This window comes from Paroedura picta, chromosome 7, assembly GCF_049243985.1.
Source record: "Paroedura picta isolate Pp20150507F chromosome 7, Ppicta_v3.0, whole genome shotgun sequence".
In the NCBI taxonomy this organism is placed as follows: Eukaryota; Metazoa; Chordata; class Lepidosauria; order Squamata; family Gekkonidae; genus Paroedura; species Paroedura picta.
In genome coordinates this window covers 13,659,517-13,680,225 of record NC_135375.1, presented here as the reverse complement: position 1 = coordinate 13,680,225, position 20,709 = coordinate 13,659,517, and the positions used below count along the sequence as shown (strand labels likewise).

Sequence of the window (20,709 nt, the reverse complement as noted above, 5' to 3'; positions counted from 1 at the left end):
TGGGCACAGTCATAGAATAATAGAATCATGGAAGGGGCCTCCTGGGTCATCTAGTCCAACCCCCTGCACTATGCAGGACACTCACAACCCTATCACTCTTCCACTGTCACCTGTCACCCCCTTGAACCTTCACAGAATCAGCCTGTCTGTCAGATGGCTCTGTTTAGAAATCTCCAAAGATGGAGAACCTACCACCTCCCGAGGAAGCCTGTTCCACTGACAAACCGCTCTGACTGTCAGGAACTTCTTCCTGATTTTTAGACAAAATTTGAATTAATTTCATCCCATTGGTTCTGGTCCGTCCCTCCGGGGCAAGAGAGAACAACTGCTCCATCCTCCTGGCACCCTTTCAAATACTTGAAGACGGTTATCAAATCCCCTCTCAGTTGTCTCCTCTCCAGGCTAAACAGACCAAGCTCCCCCAACCTTTCTTCATACGTCTTGGTCTCCAAACCCCTCCCCATCTTTGTTGGCCTCCTCTGGACACGCTCCACAGTCTCTACAGGAGAGATTAGCAGAGCCATGTCTCTCCAAGGAAGGCCGTGTGGTGGAAGGAGGAGAAAAAAGCGCACGGAAAGAGTCAGTGGGCAGCTCCCAGGTTAAGAGAAAGAGAGAGGCATCCCATTTAAGGACATAACCTTAGAGCAGGGGTAGTCAAACTGCGGCCCTCCGGATGTCCATGGACTACAATTCCCAGGAGCCCCTGCCAGCGAAAGCTGGCAGGGACTCCTGGGAATTGTAGTCCATGGACATCCGGAGGGCCGCAGTTTGACTATCCCTGCCTTAGAGTGATGTAATGTCCCTTCAGTCTCCAGGAATGCTCAGTCACTCACTCCAACTCTTTATTGCACCTTATGAGCTCTGCCAAACTCCAGCTATTGTGGGCTATTCAGTCTGCTGTGACTTATTAGACATTTAAAACCCTCTGCTGTAGGTTTCCTGTTTGCCAAGTCACTCCAGGACGAATGTGGAGGGTTGTTACGCATCTGGAGAGAAAGGGACAAGTTCTCTTCCTCCCGACGTGGGTATCATTTAAGCTATTCTGTGGCGGTTTTTCTCTCTCCCTCCGCCAGAGGAAGATGGATTGGAGACGTCTCTCTGCCTAGCTTTCTTAGAACAAAACCTCATTGCAGTGCGGACAACATAATGGCCTCATAGCATGTCCTGCCTGAGCGTTTTGAAGGAGCGGTTATTAAATCGGGGCTGTGGTTGTGATGTTCCCTGTGGAATCGGGAGGGCTGTGTCCATGTGCAATGCACTTTCAAAATAAATAGATTGCAGGCCGTTATGTGACCCGCCCGAGTTGCGTGTGCCTGCATGCTGTTGGAAACAGCTCTCTGTGCAATGTCTCCTGACCTGTGAAGCTGTGAACAGGAACTCTCTTTACCATAGAGTTAGTGAGATAGACAGGCACACTGATCGCTCACCTTTGATCTCACTGACCTGTCCCTAGAGGGCAATTTCCTGTTTCCCCAGTCTCTTCCCTTTTCTCCTGCATCACTCCAGCCTGCAACATGATGGCAGGAAAATACCTCAAGCATCTCTCTCCATCCAGCTATTTAGATGAGAATAGGAACCTTATCTGTACCTCTAAAGCATGTAGTATTATGTTCTTTAATAAATAGTTCTTATATTAGTTAAGCACCACGTTTATGAATGTGTCTTTCTTTGCTTATTGTTTTCTCACCACATACCTCGCGCTGTGTTAATTGCCGTACCAAGGCACGCTGCTAACTTTTGGGATATTAAAACTTTACTAATGCTTAATATAGAGCCTCTTTTGGAGCAGAGTGGTAAGGCAGCAGACATGCTGTCTGAAGCTCTGCCCATGAGGCTGGGAGTTCAATCCCAGCAGCCGGATCAAGGTCGACTCAGCCTTCCATCCTTCCAAGGTTGGTAAAATGAGTACCCAGCTTGCTGGGCGGTAAACGGTAATGACTGGGGAAGGCACTGGCAAACCACCCCGTATTGAGTCTGCCATGAAAATGCTAGAGGGCGTCACCCCAAGGGTCAGACATGACCCAGTGCTTGCACAGGGGATACCTTTACCTTTAATGCTTAATATCTGTCACGTGCTAGCGTGTGGATGATAGATGGGACGGCAGGCCAGGGCAAGCCATCTTTGAGCATCTCTTGCTGGGAAAACCCTGTCGGATCATCATAAATCAGCTGCAACTTGACGGCATGTTCTCCTACCACCTATGCCGCACCTTGGAACTGCAACTTCACCTCTGTGGATATATGACATGCAGCTGGATATTTTTTAGCAGGGCCGAACAATGAGTGCAAAACAAGAAAGGAACTGAAGCAATGGCCTTGCAGCGGGAGGGGCTGCCAGCAAAACTATTCTTCTGTTGCCAGAGGAATAAACCTGTTTTGCCGCCCTGTAAATTGTAATCCATAGTAAAGTGATAAAACAACGGTTATTACCGAGGTTCTGTAAGCATCCTGAGATTTATAGAGCCGTAAGCTGCATGGAGGGATAACTCTGCGAAGATTAGCTTGACTTAACTGCTTTACGTTATGGATCACATAACTATTTATTATAGAAACCTGATGGTAATGTGGTTTCAGCTTTGATGAATACCCGCTCCAAAAAGCTGGAGGAATTTATAACAAAAAGGGAAAGGAATGCAAGCCCTGTTGCTTAAAAAAAAAAAAAGGGGGAACGTTTTAAATATTTTCTTGTCCCTTTTGTGCTCCTACTTAGGTTAGGGCAGCTTCCGGTGCATGAGAACATTAATAACAGAGCTAATGGAAATTAGTAAAATAGAAGAATAGGGTGATTATTTGACTTATACTCTTCCTCAGTTTCCACCCTCCAAACCTCCAGATTTTTCCCAGCCCAAAGTTGGCAACTCTGACTTCAGCCATGGCTGGCTGGTCCTCTTCTCTGGATTCTTAAAATTCACATGTGAGGCTCACCCCTAGCTATTAGACATATGATTGAATCATTGGAGGCGAAGGAATTGCTTGTAGCTGAGGCTAGATTGGAGCTGTACTTCTTCCGCAAGGCATTTCCTCCTTCTTAGCTTAAAACAAATGAATCCTGAGCATGAGGTGGAACAGGGAACCCATTACGTTGTATATAGTTCAGGTTAAGATGCCCAAGGTCACTCAGCAAACTTCATGAGCCTCAAAGCGGCTTAGAATCGCCTTCCCTTCCTCTCCCCACAACAGGCACCCTGTGAGGCAGGTGGAGCTGAGTGAGCTCTGAGAGAACTTGGACTGATCCAAGGTCACCCAACAGGCCACATGTTCCTTAGAGCGGCTTAGAATCGCCTTCCCTTCTTCTCCCCACAACAGGCACCCTGTGAGGCAGGTGGAGCTGAGCGAGCTCTGAGAGAACTGGGACTGATCCAAGGTCACCCAACAGGCCACATGTTCCTTAGAGCAGCTTAGAATCGCCTTCCCTTCCTCTCCCCACAACAAAGGCCCAAGGTCACCCAACAGGGTTCATGTGGAGAACCTGAGGGATCAAACCGGGTTCTCCAGATATGAGATTACTGCTCTTCACCGCCACATCACACTGGCCGTCAAGTTGAATGTGTCGTTATACGGATGGGGGGGACCTCAGTCTTCAACCGTAAAGACGCCACTAGCCATTTTGTGTGTTGAGTACAGTTCTTATTACCTCTGTCCAGTTTCAGCCAGTATTTACTGCTGTTCTCTCTAGGAATGTGTAACCCACCTTCCTACCTGATTGCTTTTAGTGTTGACCTTGACCTTGTGAGGTAGTGTATCCCTCAAGGGTATGCTTCTCGGGCATTTTGTGGGATGAGGGTGCTTTGAGGCTGCCAGGGGGAACAGAACTGCCATGTAGCACCTTGCCTGTGAGGTGCCAAAAAAACTGGTGACCTGAACAGGTTGTTTGACCTTTCCTGTCAGGGAAAGCTCCTTGAGATGCCAGCTCCAGCAGGGACTCATAAAAATTCCGGTCATGAGTTTTGGGTTGTAAATGGAAGAGCCAGGCTATGGTGGCCTGTACAGTCCACTAATCCCTTAGTCCAGGGGTAGTCAACCTGTGGTCCTCCAGATGTCCATGGACTACAATTCCCATGAGCCCTTGCTGTCAGGGGCTCATGGGAATTGTAGTCCATGGACCTCTGGAGGACCACAGGTTGACTACCCCTGCCTTAGTCAGTTGTGGGCTCTCTTTGGGGAACGCTGTTGGGGTCTCAAGTGCCATTGGGCTAGATTCTAGCTCTTCTACTGCAGATCTACACAGCTACTGTTCTCTACTGCAGATCTACACAGCTACTGAATCAAAGTATTTGATTCAGCGTGACTTCAAATCTCGATGCTTCTGCCAGCAAATTTCATAATACAGATTTTTCTTGTAGTGGCTCCAAAGCAGGCATTGAGTGGCATGCCTGGTCACATTTATATTAGCCAAAGAGGACTTTGGCTCCTGAAAATCCAGACCTTTGTTGGTCTCAAAAGTGCTTTTGGATTAAAATTGAGCTATATGACCAGTCCCTCTTTTTCAGGTACCAGGGTCCAGATGGTTACAAGATCCAGCTGCCAGTGTTGTGACAAAGGGACCCTTCTTAGGCCCGTCTACAGTCTGAAAATACATAGGAAGAGTTTTTAGGTGTTAGGGAAATAAATGCATGGCCATTTGGCGTGGTAGAGCCAGTGGTGTCAGGATTGGCTCTCTAGGGACCACTTGATTCCGAGTGCTGGTGTTCAGATCTCTTCTCTTGGTATCCATGCCTAGATTGCTTACAGCTTCTCCTTCTACTGTATTTAGCAACCTCAGGCTACAAATACGTTTTGAATCGAGGCTGCCATTGGTAATATCTTGCATTGTCCCCTAAGATTGGCTAGCTGTCATCCCTGAGTATGAGTGCGGTAAGATGTATTTATGGGATAAGGATGGCTGGATAGATTTAAGGACATGTCTGTATCCACATGTATCCCGCTGGGCGACCTTGGGCCAGTCACAGTTCTCCCAGAGCTCTCTCAGCACCAACCTCACAGGGTGTCTGTTGTGAGGAGAGGAAGGGTAGGTCATTGTCAGCCACTTTGAGACTCCCTTGGGAAGTAAAAAGCATGATACAATCCCCCAGCTCTTCTTGTGCTACTAAAGGCAGACTGGTTTAACAATGTTCTGTCTCCCCAGGGAAACTATGTGCACGCACGTGTGCGTGCATGCATGCATTCCAGGTGATCTCGAATAACTCTGAATGCTCTTTCACAATTACAATTTCTAGAATGCTTATGAGGGAAATCTTGTCAGTTAACTTTCCTATAAACATTCTGCTAGTCTGGTAGCTTTAGTCCTTGATGTTTCATCTGTAACTGCAGCTGGCATCTTCAGAGATAGGTCATGGCAAGATGGGAATCTCTCTGTACAGGCCCACCTTGCCATGACCTACCTCTGAGGACATCAGCCACAGTTACTGGTGAAACATCAGTACTAAAACTACCAGACCACAACCACACAGTCTGGAAAATCCACAACAGCCTGTTAACTCCAGCCATGACAATTCATAGAATCATAGACTTGGAAGGGTTCTCCAGGGTCATCTAGTCCAACCCCCTGCACAATGCAGGAACTCACAACTACCTGCCTACCGACAGTGACCTCAATTTCATGCTCAAATGGTCCTCCCAACATTCATTTGCAGCATTCATTTTTTTTTGCTCCTACCAAATCTGTACGATGTTACTATCCAGAATGTGGGATGTTGGTTTTTATTGAAGGTAAACTAGAACTTCCTTCTACGTAGAGCACAACTCCATGTTCATAGTCTGTCGCTGTAATGGTTCTCAACCATCTGATAGACGAAGGACACTTTCGTCTTACATTTAAACTAGAGTTATGCTTCCCTTGAAAAAGGTTTATTTTTCAAGTATGTAATGAATGAGTAACGCTCAGAGAACCCTCTCTGAATGAGTCACTGTTCCGGACATGCCAACTGCCTGGGAGAAGTCAAACCTAGTGTCTCATGCAGAGATGCACCAGGCATCTGGAGAAGGTTATGTCTGCTGTACTTGGGTATAAGGACAGGTTGGAGCCTTCAGTTACAAAGGATGTGGATCTTGGCTTGAATTATCCATTCTCAGCTAAGGCCGAGACGGAAAGGAGATGAGTTGGGAACAGCAGATCGTGCAGAGAGGCGGCAAACACCCTCTTTGCAGGTTTCCACTGAATGATAAGTGTCCTTGTGCCCCATTGTTCTGCCTTCGCACCCCCTGAACATGAAAACAGGGCTGCTTGACTATAGTTAGGTGACCCAGTAATCCTTTGGTATTCTCACCAGCAGCAGTCTCCGAACTTTTATTTGTGTGCTGTTAAAGAGGAACTTAAATCCTCTTTAGAGACGGGTTTAGTGTCACGGAGCTTGTCTCTGGGTGCCGCATGCTCTTTTGCGCGCCTCTCGAGGGGCCTGTTTGGTGCACGGCATGCTTTTAAAGGTCTCCGTGCATTAACGGCTTTCTCATTCATCCAATTTAAATTGTTAACTCCCGGCGCCGCGGATTATACACTCATCTTTTAAGTTTCTTGTTTTCCTGTTAGAAGACTTCTGCGGCAGAGAACCTGGCGGGGAGATTAATCCATGTGGGAGTTCCTACAAATTGCTTATTAGGTCACTTGTTATAAATTGTGATTCACAATAAATTTCATAAGATGGTTGGCTCTTCTGTAGGCACAAGTAGCATCAAGGAATCCATGTTAACAGTGGTTGTTTCTGTATGGAATAGCCTTATACTGAATCAGACCCCTGGGTCATTGAGGGCAGTATTGTCTGCTCAGATTGGCAGATGCTCTCCTGGGTTTCAGATAGAGAAGGGTCATTCTCATCACTCCCTGCCTGGTCCTTTTAACTGGAGGTGCCGGGGATTGAACCTGGGGCCTTCCACATGCCAAGCAGATGGTCTGCCACTGAGCCACTGCCTGTCCCTGGTACAGAAGGGAGCAATGTGGGGGAGAATCACAGCACTGCCACCCCATTTGAAGCCTGCTGGCTGTAGGGAGTGGTTCCTCTTCTTGAGAAGAGTCAAAGTCCAGTTGTCCGGAGGAGGGCTACAAAGATGGTGAAGGGTTTGGAGACCAAGACGCATGAGGAAAGGTTGAGGGAGCTTGGTCTGTTTAGCCTCGAGAGAAGATGACTAAGAGGTGATATCATAGCGACTTTGAAACACTTGAAAGATTGTCCAGAGTTGGAGCAGAGTTGTTTTCTGTTGCCCCAGAGGGTCGGACCAGAACCAGTGGGTTGAAATTAATTCAAAAGATTTTCTTTCTAGCTAAACATCTGGAAGATGTTCTTGACAATTAGAGTTGTTCCTCAGTGGATCAGGCTTCCAGGGGAGGTGGTGGGTTCTCCTTTGGAAGTTTTTAAGCAGAGGCTAGATAGCCACCGGACAGAAATGATGATTCTGTGAACTTAGGCAGGTTGTGAGTGGGTAAAGGGATTGGGTCCATTCTTGGCTCTTTTGGCCCTATCTTGCATGTTCAGGGAAATGCTGATCGCCACTTTTGGGTAGGGAGGCGGATTTCCTACAGGCCAGACTGGCCAGGGATTTTGGCTTTCTTGGGGAGGCGTGATCAGGGCATGGAAGTGGGGTCACTGTGGGTGGGCAGGTAGTTGTGAGTTTCTTGCACTGTGCAGAGTGTTGGATTAGATGGCCATGGAGATCCCTTCCAACTCCAAGCCTGGTGAGAACTGGAGACTGGAAACATTCTAAGACGTGAATCTGCAAAGTTTTTGAGCCTGCAGGTCCCTCTGGCATGAAGCACACAAGCTGGTTGACTGGCAGGAAATGTCAGCATCCCAGGAAAATGCACTGAAGAGAGAAGACAAAATTCAGGGTCAGGCAATCCAGTGGATCGAAGGTTCTTTTAGGCAATACAGGATCATCATCAAATAAAACTGCAAAGTTGCATCTGCAATGGAGGCCTTTTAGTCCCAAATTAATATAGGCTACCAGTAGCCTCTTAGTCCTCCTCCTGTGATGACTCACAGTCTTCTGCAGTCAGTAGCCATCTTGCTAATCTGGCAGGGTGCCTGTTGGACTGGAGCTTTCTTCAGGTAGGTAGCTTGCATTGGTTAATGGGCACAGGTGAGCCAGGTTGGCTGGCCGGGCTGGGAGCTGCAGCGGGAGACTGGGCAGAGGGACGAGGGGTTTCTGCAACCATTGTGGATTCTAGGCTGTGATTGATCTGCGGCTCAGTTTCCTCCTGCCAGTCAGAGCGCTTTGCCTGTTGAACACCTGGCTGAGCTAAGCTGTCATACACCTGAGGCTCAGGTGAAGCTGGGAGCTCCTGGCCAGGTTCTTCCTCTGAGGGGTCCTCACTAGCAGGACCTGAGCTCACAACAAGGGGGCGCAAAAGTGTGTAATTCTGCAGTCATTTTCTCCAGGTGAATGAGTTGTGATTCTGGGAGATCTCCAGGCCTAAAAAGGCCTATTCCAAGGTGATGTGTTTGTGGACATTTGACTTTTGCAGATACTATGCAAATGAAGTATTGTAATCTATTACAATTATGGTGTTGGAGACAAATGCTGCAAATACCATGGATAGCCAAAGTTACCAACAAGATAGTTTTAGAGAGGAGCAAACCAACCATGTCATTAAAAGGCAATATATTACACCTAAAGCTCACTTACTTTGGACACATTATGTGATCCAACTCGCTAGAAAAATCATGAATGCTCGGCATGGTAAGTGGCAAAAGGAAACGTGGCCGCCAGAGGATCCGCTGGCTCGACACGATCAAAGCCGACACAGGGATGACCATGAACCAACTTGAACTCTGGTGCTGGAGAAGACTCTTGCGAGTCCCTTGGACTGCAAGGCGAACAAACCGGTCAGTCCTAGAGGAGATCAGCCCTGACTGCTCTTTAGAAGGCCAGATCCTGAAGATGAAACTCAAATACTTTGGCTACCTCATGAGAAGGAAGGACTCCCTGGAGAAGAGCCTAATGCTGGGAGCGATTGAGGGCAAAAGAAGAAGGGGACGACAGAGAATGAGGTGGCTGGATGGAGTCACTGAAGCAGTCGGTGCAAACTTAAATGGACTCCGGGGAATGGTGGAGGACAGGAAGGCCTGGAGGATCATTGTCCGTGGGGTCGCGATGGGTCGGACACGACTTTGCACCTAACAACAATGAATTATTTTATTGGGGTTTAATTGAGTGTTTTTTTAAATGGAAATTATTTGTATTTTATCTTTTATCTTTTTTATCTTTTTGTAAGCTGCCTCAGGCCGACTCTGTCAGGAGGGGGCGGGGTATACGTTAAAATATAAAATAAATAAATGAATAAATCCCCCACCCAAAATCAGGGCTTAAAAAAGCTAGGGAGTGCATTTTTGCTCAGGTTCAAGAACCGCTGACCTGAACTTCCCTGCTGCTCCAGGCCTCAACTGAAGCTACTCACAGGGGCAAATAATTCATCTGGAATCTGACTTGTCGTGAGCCATTTGGTCCCTGCCAATCTCTGTCCAGGAGGTATTCTAACATTCATGGGTGACCTTTTAATGGCAGGAGCCCTGTGGGTGACATGAAAGCTGTTTTTTTCCGGAACATGAGTCACAGTTATAATTTTTCAAAACCTCTAAAAAAAAAAAGCCTCCTTGGCTTTTAATGCTTTTGTTGACGCACATCGGACTTGAATCTGTTTCTAAAGAAATCGCTATTTATTGACAAGCCTGCGGAGAGCCGGGGAAAGGCAAGGAAATGCATCATCCCAATTAGAAACCGGTTGTCATTTATGGTCACTTTGGAAGGCGCATGAAGGGAAATGGGTTGATTTCATTCATGGAGTACCCCATTGTCTGCCTTGTCTTCGTTTTAGGTCCACAAGAATCCTATGAAATAGAAGATGGTTCTTATATGCCACTTTTCTGTACCTGAAGGAGGCTCAAAGTGGCTTATAGTCACCTTCCCTTTCCTCTCCCCACAACAGACACCCTGTGAGGTGGGTAAGGCTGAGAGAGCCCTGAGATTCCTGCTCGATCAGAACAGTTTTATCAGTGCCGTGGCGAGCCCAAGGTCACCCAGCTGGCTGCATGTGGGGGAGCGCAGAATCGAACCCGGCATGCCAGATTAGAAGTCCGCACTCCTAACCACTACACCAAGCTGGCTCTTGAATAGGTAAGGACGGGCTAGATAAGGCTTTTTCAATTTAGGTTTTGTGAAACTCTGTAGTTTCTTGATGGCCCTGGAAGGGTTTCCCAAATGGGTGGGAGTTAATTAATTTTTAATAATTTTTACATTTGTTAAACATTTATCAGGTGATATTACCATATATGGTCATGTCACACACATACACCATGGGCCTGGAGGGGGTAGAGAGGAGCGGATGATGCATTCCAATGGGCTGGGGGCTTCCGGTTGCTAACTTATCATGGATCCATGTCCAACCCTCTACTCAGTGCAGGATCAGCCTCAAACATCCAGAAGTCTCTGTCCAGCCTCTGCTTGAAGAACCACAGTGAGGGGGAGCTCCCCACCTCCTTAGGCAGCCAATTCCACTGCTGAACTAGACTCAGAATCCTAGAGTGGGAAGGGGCCATCTAGTCCCAACCCCTGCTCAATGCAGGATCAGCCACAAGCAACCAGGAGAAGGTTCTGTCCAGCTGCTGCTTGAAGACCGCCAGTGAGGGCGAGCTCCCCACCTCCTTAGGCAGCCCATTCCACTGCTGAACTAGACTCCTAGAATCCTAGAGTGGGAAGGGGCCATGCAGGCCATCCAGTCCCACCTCTTGCTCAATGCAGGATCAGCCTAAAGCACCCAGGAGAAGGGTCTGTCCAGCCGCTGTTTGAAGATGGCCAGTGAGGGGGAGCTCCCCACCTCCTTAGGCAGCCCCTTCCACTGCTGAACTAGACTCATTGAATCCTAGAGTGGGAAGGGACCACAAAGGCCATCTAGACCCATCCCCAGCTCAAGGCTGATTCAGCCTCAAGCATCCAGGAGAAGGTTCTGTCCAGCTGCTGCTTGAAGACCGCCAGTGAGGGCGAGCTCCCCACCTCCTTAGGCTGTGGATTTCAAAGTTTGCCTTTGCTTGCCTCTGCAGAGCTCCACTAGGTCATCTTGCATCCAAGTTCTGACCAGGGCTGACTCTGCTTAGCTTCCAAGATTGGATGCAATCAGGCTAGTCTGGGCCAGCCAGGTTAGACCTAGTCAGACCCTAATTCTTTCCTGAGCCCTGCCTGCTTATTATTATTTATGTGAGCTTATCTTTTGCACCTCCTAGCCAAGGTAGGCTAATGGTGCGGCACACTCCCTGGCTGAAGAGGACAGAAGATGGTGGAATAATTTTCCTCCACTGGGATTTTGTGGTTGTGTGTGGGTGTGGGTAGGAGGAGAAAGTCAGCGCTGAGTTTGTAAACTCCTGGAATGGGATTTGTAACTGGAATGCAAATGCAGGTATTAGCAGTTGCGTTGCTAATGGATACTTCTCTGAAGCTTCACACGTAAAGCAGATTTCAAAATCGGCGACTCCAGAAGCCCTAGTTGGAAGCTTTGACTCTTTTTGTCTCCTTTTGATCAGCTTTGCATGGTGTCTGACAGAGGGCAATGCGCAATGCTCTCTGCTCGTTCGGGAACACATGAAAGAGGAACCTGAGCTTGTTCACTGTGTTGAGATGCGCAGGCTCTGAGAGCACCCATCATGCGCCCCTCTTGTTATTTCTAGACTTGCTTGAAAGTGTTTGTTAAGCTTTGTCTGCTGGCTGTGCTTTTCCTGGGGTGCCGGAGTGCTAAGGAAAACCTCTCCAGTCTCATTAAGATGGATAATTGCAACCCGTGTCTGTGAACCATCAGACCCCAAAGACTTGTTTTCCGAGTTCTGAATCCATTTGTGGTGCTTTGGCACATGTGCAGTCCTGCGTCACAGCTCGGGGCCGGCAGCAGCACATGGCTTACGTATGGCTCACACATGAAACGTCTCAGGAACCCGACAAGGTTTTCTCATATGGACAGTGTGGATCCTTTGAAAAGTAAAGCAACTTTGGCGCACCATCTATTGATGCGTGGATGCAGCCAGAGGTGGCTTCAAGCAGGTTCGAATCCCTACTCTGCCATGGAAGCTGGCAGGGTGATCTTGTGGCAGTCACACGCATGCATAGAATAATAGAGTTGGAAGGGACCTCATGGGTCATCTAGTCCAACCCCCTGCACCATGCAGGACACTCACATCCCTATCGCTCATCCACTCTAACCTGCCACCCCCTTGAACCTTCACAGAATCAGCCTCTCCGTCAGACGGCTATCCAGCCTCTGCTTAAAAATGTCCAAAGATGGAGAACCCGCCACCTCCCGAGGAAGCCTGTTCTACTGAGAAACCGCTCTGACTGTCAGGACAGAATTCCTTTTGTATTAATTTCATCCCATTGGTTTTGGTCCGTCCCTCCGGGGCAAGAGAGAACAACTTTGCTCCATCCTCTATATGGCAGCCTTTTTAATACTTGAAGATGCCTTGAGCAGGGGGTGGGACTAGATGACCTTCCCACTCTAGTATTCTATGAGTCTAGTTCAGCAGTGGAAGGGGCTGCCTAAGGAGGTTGTGTGCTCCTCCTCACTGGCCGTCTTCAAGCAGCGGCTGGACAGAGTCTTATCCTGAATATAGTTTAGGCTGATCTTGCATTGAGCAGGGGTTGGGACTAGATGGCCTAGATGGCCCCTTCCCACTCTAGGATTCTAGGGAAACAGCCGAGCAGAGTGATAAATGAAATCTCTTGTGAGCTATAAAAGTCAAGATTCTTAAAGTCATTCCCCCCCTCCGTTTCTCGATTAAAAGCAGAAACCCTGTGGCATCCGAAGGTGTCGAGAAACATGGAACGTAGCACCCCGGAGGCACGCCTATGCCCTCTCTCCACCCCCCCCCCATTTTCTTCTTGCCCCCCCACCCCTTGCTAGCAAAAGCCGCTACTCCTCGGCACTATATTTGGCTAGCTTCATTAAAGTCAAATTGTTCCTGCTGTTTCTAGCTATTGTGCAACTCTAAACATAATTACACATTATACATATAAAGAATCCATTTCCACTGAGCTGCAAAGCATTTTTTTTAAAAAAAACACACCCCACTGGTGGCTGCTGTTTCATTAACACTTGAGGGGGCGTTTCGGGAGCGGAAGAACCCCGTGAAGTCAGTGGATTTCCACTGTGCCTGATTGAACGTACCGAATGACTTCATCTGTAGTCATGGATTAGTACAAGATTGAAATGCTTTTTTGACAGGCAGGCCGTCGGGTGGACTTAAATCTCTGGAAGTGTTTCGTAGCTTACCTCACCGATGGCCTGAAGTCTCTCGCAAGCTGTTTTCTTAGAACTGGAATGCCTTTTAAAGGTAAAGGTATCCCCTGTGCAAGCACCGAGTCATGTCTGACCCTTGGGGTGACGCCCTCTAGCGTTTTCATGGCAGACTCAATACGGGGTGGTTTGCCAGTGCCTTCCCCAGTCATGACCGCTTTACCCCCCAGCAGCAAGCTGGGTACTCATTTTACCGACCTCGGAAGGATGGAAGGCTGAGTCAACCTTGAGCTGGCTGCTGGGATCGAACTCCCAGCCTCATGGGCAGAGCTTTCAGACTGCATGTCTGCTGCCTTACCACTCTGCGCCACAAGAGGAATGCCTTTTAGAATCCCTTAAAAACACTCGCAGGTATTGGGCTCAACCAACTTACCTGCCTTTGTACCTGCTCTGCTTTCATGGGCGCCCAACAGAATTTCTTGGCAGCCTGGAAGAAGGGAACTATTAACTGATAAACGGACATTTTCTGTCAGCTTCATGGATTTTGTCCCCCTAAACCAGGGGTAGTCAAACTGCGGCCCTCCAGATGTCCATGAACTACAATTCCCAGGAGCCCCCTGCCAGCATTCGCTGGCAGGGGGCTCCTGGGAATTGTAGTCCATGGACATCTGGAGGGCCGCAGTTTGACTACCCCTGCCCTAAACAAAATATGTTCTCGTAATTTATTTATTTCACTGGCTGCTTTATGGGTTTCATATTTTATTCCTGTGTGCGTGTCAGAATTAGACCTCTGAGGAAGACCCAGCGAGGGTCGAAACATGTCAGGTCTAAGAAGGTCAAAGGCCTGAGATTGTCCAGTGCACAAGATCACTTTTCCATAATTCGTGTGTTTTTTTAGCCTTCAAGGTTTGTTTTTAAAGTTGCGCATAATAAATGTTCACACATGTTTTTGTAACCTGTTGCACAGACATCCAAACCTTTGGTCCCAAATATTTCCAGTTGTTTTTTTTTGTTTTGTTTTAATTATTATTTGTATGGTCCCATGAACTATGGGGAAAGCAGATTCAATATCATGAGGTTGAAACAGAACTTATGACGGACACCAAACAGGATTTGTCAGTCCTGAATAAAGGAGGGCCAGCATGGTGTAGTGCAGAGGTGGTCAAACTGCGGTCCTCCAGATGTCCACGGTCCGTGGACATCTGGAGGGCCGCAGTTCGACCACCCCTGGTGTAGTGGTTAAGAGCAACACAGTCTAATTTGCAGAACCAGGTTGGATTCCCCACTCTTCCACTTGCAGCTAGCTGTGTGACCTTGAGTTAGTCACAGTTCTCTTAGAACTGTTTTTGGAAGCAGTTCTCTCAGAGCTCTCTCAGCCCACCTACCTCACAGGGTGTCCTGTGGTGGAGAGAGGAAAGGAAAAGTGTTTGTGAGCTGCTTTGGAACTCCTTCGGGTAGTAAAAAGAGGGGTAGGAAAAAACAGCTCTTCTTTTTGCCTCCAGTTTCTGGATCAGTTTTCCTCTCTGTTCTTTTAGCCATTGTTTCTTGTTACCATGTGCAAAGACTCAGCCACTGGCTGCTCCGCGCCATGATTCTTTGGTAAACTAGGTACTTCCTTCCTAGAAGAACGACAAGGAGGGACTTGCAAAACCTGCTTGCATCTCCCCCAGGGAGGGAGTTCAAACAAGAACAAGAGTCAAGGGATTGCATACTGTCTACTGTCACCGAACCCAGCCTGAATAATCCAGGCAAGTGAGATCTCGGAAGCTAAGCAGGGTCAGCCCAGGCCATCACTTGCAACAGCAACTTCTAGGTAATATCAGAGTTGTGACGTGGAAGCAGGCAATGACAAACCAGCTCTGACCATCTCCTGCCTGAGAGCCAGGCAGTATTAGGAACCCCTGGCTATACTACACATATGCCATGCGACCGATAAATCTGTACCATAAATAAAGCCGGAGAGGGATGGTGGGAGGAGTTTGGACTCATAACTTACCTGATTGGCTGTCCATTCAACAAACGGCCAATCAGGTAGTCTGTCCCGCCCCAGCCACATTCCTCTTCAACTTCTTCCACATGGTCAGCTGGGCGCTATGATGTAATTTGCACCAGGGTGCACTTCCCATGTGACCAGGAGAGCCCCCCATTTGCTTGGGGGGAAAGGGAAGTCTGCCTTCTTTAGTTGGGGCATGTTTGCATTAACAAGGGATGGGAAGCTGAGGTTATAATAATTAGTGTGTTGCCTATCAGATCAGTTTCAAGAAGATGAATCACAAGTCTTGTATCACTTCTTCAATAAATCACTTTTGCTGCTATGCCAAGCGTGTTCATTGGAAAGTCGATGGGGAATCTGACAGTGACGCTCCCTTGCTCTGACTTACTTTCTCCCTCTGACTGAGGGGGCCCCCCGAGGTAAAGAGAAAAGACAGCTTGAGAGAGGTGCGGGGTTAGAGAAGCAGTTCTTGAGGCATAGAAAAAGCCTGGACTGCAGATGGAAGGTGAGGTCGACAGCAGGCCTAGTGTGGCAGAGATATCAAGGTGCAGCACAGGAAATTCCTTGACCTTAAAAGGTGCTGGGTGGAAATGGCCAGTCTCCTCTTGTGTTTTATGAAGGGAAAAATACTCACCTGGCACCTGACCAGAAAACTGGGAGAAAATCATGGCAGTGGGAAACTCAGTGAGAAACTGAGTTGGCTACCCTTTATTATTATTATTATTGTTGTTGTTGTTGTTGTTGTTGTTGTTGTTGCTATTGTTGCTATTGCTACTATTATTATATTTATTTATTTCCCGCCACTGCCTAAAAGGCTCGTGGTGGGTAACAATAGTCTAGTCCAGGGGTAGTCAAACTGCGGCCCTCCAGATGTCCATGGACTACAATTCCCATGAGCCCCTGCCAGCCTTCGCTGGCAGGGGCCCATGGGAACTGTAGTCCATGGACATCTGGAGGGCAGCAGTTTGACTACCCCTGGTCTAGTCCCATTAAAATACCCATTAAAAGACTTTAAAAAATCCCAACATGATGGAAAATAATCTTATTTCCACCCCCCTTTGAATAGCTACGTTTGCATTCTGAAACATAAAGGAATGATAAGGCTCTCTTTATGGACAAAGTCAATTGTTTCCATGCGTCTCCCCTATTCTATCCTCTGTTGGCCCCAATCAAAGGTGAAGATGGATCTGATTATAGTCCAGCCTTTCTCAACTATTTTTACTGTTCAGAAAACCCTGAAACTTTCTTCAGACTTCGAGGAACCCCAGAAGGAGCCTCTATGTTCTGTTCATGAGCTTCATCCGAGCCCTTCTCTTTCCCTCCACCTCTCCCTGTGGTTTTTAATACTAATTTTATGTTAAGATTGCTGATGGTTTTATTGGTGGTATTCAGGCAGCACTGAGGACAGCCTCAAAAATCAATGCTGTTCGTAAGCCGTGACTGCCTGGGGTAGTAAAAAGGTCCATCTCTTCAAAAATGGTTGCTGTTTTCTTGCTGGGTTTTATTGACAAATCTTTACGCTTGCTGCTGTTTTTATGTTTTGATACTTTTGCTTTTTAAAAAATTGCTTCTCTGTCTTGATTGTTGATGATCAGCTTTACTACTTTTCTATTTATATTAACTGTCCTGATGGCATTGGACCAAGACGCTGGGTTAAAAATGTATTTTATGTAAAAACACACACACATGTGGAAATAAAATAGATCTGGCCATTATAGAAACAGGATACTGGATTTTTGTTGGGATCCAGCAGGGCTTTCTGATGGACTCTGTATCACATGGTTGTTAATATCTGTGCCCCCCTCCCTTTCTTATCTTTATGTAGTATACAAGGGTTTGGATTCCTGACCCGGAGGAAGTGTGGAAATCAGCGGAAATCATCAAAGATTACAAAGACGGAGATAGAACGCTACACTTGAAGCTTGAAGATGATACGGTATTTATTCAAGCATGTTTACCCTACCCTTCCTAACCCCTGTTCTATCTGTGGTGGTCAGCAAATGTTTCCCTGTTGCCCCCGTGGGGGAGCTGTTCCGTAGTGGCGGAGTACTTGTTGTTGTCACCATGCTTGTGTGTTGTGTTTCTGATGTTAACTTTAGATTGGGTTTTAATGGGAGTTTTATTGTATTATGGTTTTTTATTTCTTGTAACCCGCTATGAGCCAGCGAGCTGAGAGTGGCGGGGATCAAATTTGATGGATGGATAGATGGATAGATGGATAGATGGATAGATAGATATAGATATAGATATAGATATAGATATAGATATAGATATAGATATAGATATAGATATAGATATAGATATAGATATAGATATAGATATAGATAAGAGCCTCTTGTGGCGCAGAGTGGTAAGGCAGCCGTCTGAAAGCTTTGCCCATGAGGCTGGGAGTTCAATCCCAGCAGCCGGCTCAAGGTTGACTCAGCCTTCCATCCTTCCGAGGTCGGTAAAATGAGTACCCAGCTTGCTGGGGGGTAAACGGTCATGACTGGGGAAGGCACTGGCAAACCACCCCGTATTGAGTCTGCCATGAAAACGCTGGAGGGCGTCACCCCAAGGGTCAGACATGACTCGGTGCTTGCACAGGGGATACCTTTACCTTTACCTTTACCTATAGATATAGATAGATAGATAGATAGATAGATAGATAGATAGATAGATAGATAGATAGATAGATAGATAGATAGATAGATAGATAGATAGATGATAGATAGATAGATAGATAGATAGATAGATAGATAGATAGATAGATAGATAGATAGATAGATAGATAGATAGATAGATAGATAGATAGATAGATAGATAGATAGATAGATAGCAGCAAGAGACAGAAATGGAGAACAAAATCCTCATTTATCGTATTTGTTCGTTTATTTCACTTGTACTCCACTTTTCATGCGTGTAACTCCCTGTGGATCACGTCATGAATATTTACACATCTCATTGCATTGTTTACTGAACAGTTCGATAGACAATGCAATAAGATGCGTAAATCTTTTCACAAACAATACAAGAAAGATATGCAGTGTAGCTAGTCGGAACCAAATCCAAAATGCAAAAGCAACGTGTGGCAGAGGATGCTGTTATGATGTTGATAGTCACACTTACCAGCTTGGAGTGCTTTGTAGTATGTGTATGGTCATTAGAGAAGTTCTGCATGTCAGAACACTGAAATTGGGATTGCTGCCTAAGACTTAGGTATAGAGGGATATATGTATGTATCTGATGAAGTGGCATTTTATTTATTCATTTATTCATGCAACTTATATATCACCCCTCGCTGTGATGTCTCGGGGTGGTGTACATAGGAACAGTAGTAACGAGAAGGTGCAGGGAACATATACTACAGGCAGGGGTAGTCAAACTGCGGCCCTCCAGATGTCCATGGACTACAATTCCCATGAGCCCCTGCCAGCAAAAGCTGGCAGGGGCTCATGGGAATTGTAGTCCATGGACATCTGGAGGGCTGCAGTTTGACTACCCCTGTGATACGGTATGAATGAGAACATCAATCATAACTGTCACTGTCAATCAACAATGCAACAATAATCAACGCCAACAGTTAATAGTGGGGACATGTTGAGTGTCAGAATTGCCTGGCAAGTGGGACCAGATTGGGTCAAAACTGATACAGCAGTGTCAGGTGGTCTGGACAGAGAAATGCAGAACTGTGTGTCCTAGCAGAACAAATAAATTTCTGCCAGGGCGAAATTATATTTGCCTGTAATATGATAAAACTACAATATAGGGTACATACATAGTGCTCTGTGAAATAGATAAATCCCTTTTAGAAAAATCAATTTTAGGCCTTCAGAGAAAAACACTTATAAGTAATACAGCTGAGTTATGACTTTCTCAACAATTGCTTGAAACCATAGGGACCATATCTGTAAACATGCGCATATAAATAAAAGTGAGTTTGGCATAAACGTTTACAGGCCAATCTGATCGCCTATATGGCTCCTGCCTGTATCCTCCTCCAGCCTGATTGGTCATCCACCCAGTGGCCGCCCAATCAGCTAACGTGTCCTGCCCCTGACTGTCTCCTCCCACTGTTTCCACTTGGTCGGAGTCCCTGGCTGCTTGGAAGTCCATCACCAGAGTTAGTGAGCTGCCAGGGCTGCAGGCTGGAGGTCCCTCAGCCGCTGGCTACCACCTGCGGGGGTTCAGGGGCCAGAGCTGCTCAGGAACCCAAAGTAGCCCCCGCAGCCTTCAGAGGCTCGCCGGCCTGTTTGGACCCAGAGCTCTGCACTTGCGTGCGTGTGCTGACTGCTGCACCGGCACTGCCCCTCTCTCCCACGCCACAGTACTGGCTGCTTCAGGCTCGAACGGCCCCTTTGGCGGCCGAAGGGCACAACCTTGATTACCCTGGTTGGCCCTGATCTGGCTGAAAGTCTGGATATGAATTGAATAAATAAGTGAAACTGAATAAAGAGATTTATTTTTTTATTTTTCAATGTGTATGCCTCCCTTTCTTGAGGGCTCAGGAGGGCCTTCAACAAAGGGGCAACAGTGCAAAAAACTCCAGGATGGACAGCAGCTGCCCATTCCCACTGAGTTAGGGAGCCAGAAACATATTGTCAGCTAATGGAAGGATTTTTAATATTGATGAAGTTTAAACTTCATCCAGATGTCCCACTTAACCTCAATTAAGCCAATATGTTAGTGGACATGGCTCATTCCCAAGCTGACCTCTTTGTGGGGTTAATTGTGGTTAAGAACTAATTCCTTATTTCTGTGATGTGTGGGAGCAGACATGCAAAATAAGATAGGCATAGAATTCTGTATTTTTAATGAAGGGGAAGAACAAACTTAATTCTCGTTCTTCCATCAGTGGAAGGGGCTGTCGCGTAGTGGAAGGGCATCTGCTTGGTGTGTAGAAGGTTCCAGGTTCAATCCCTGGCATCTCCAGTTAAAAGGATCACGTAGGACAGCGGTTCTCAACCTTCTTGGGGCTGCAGCCCCAACTTCGGCGACAGGCGGGCAGCGTGCGCATGTGGGCACGGGTGCATGGGCACGCGCATGCAGGTGCAAAACAGTCAAGGTGGCATGGAGGCAGCGAGTTTCATGGCTGTGCCGCTGCTGCTGTCGAAGTTGAGGCCACGATTCAGGGAGGAGGCAACCATGGGGAAGCACCTCTCCCTCCCCGGCTGCTGTGCCTGGCCTCCTCGCCTGCCGCTGCCTCCACCTCTGCAAGACTGAGAGAGTGCAACCAGGAGGGGCAGGCAGGGAGGACATCCCTTGCCTGCAGGCTCCAGCGGAGACGGTCGGCTCTGGGATGCTCGGGGCCTCTCGCTTGTGCCCCCGGGCCAGCTGGGGCTCCTTGAAGGCATGGAACGCGGTGGGCGCAGTGGGTGGCGGGTGCTCCTTTTCCCCCTTCCCTGTCTTGGCAAATAGTTGCTACCGTGCATTCCTCGGGGCAGCCAGTCACTCAGGCGGTGGGCGCTCCGGTGGGCTACTTGCACCAGGGGTGGGAGCAGTGAGCTCTGGAGGAGCATGTACGGGAGGGGCA

The 20,709-nt window shown here is 47.5% G+C and overlaps 1 protein-coding gene across 7 annotated transcripts in view; it reads left to right on the top strand.

The window, feature by feature from the left end:
* The window catches only part of MYO5B (myosin VB), a 296,164-nt gene that overhangs the window by 77,715 nt on the left and 197,740 nt on the right, over positions 1-20,709 (top strand). For all 7 annotated transcript variants that reach the window (XM_077346770.1, XM_077346774.1, XM_077346771.1 and 4 more), the window contains exon 2: positions 17,023-17,133. In XM_077346770.1, the coding sequence (XP_077202885.1) occupies positions 17,023-17,133 (111 nt within the window). The remainder of the gene's footprint in view (positions 1-17,022; positions 17,134-20,709) is intronic.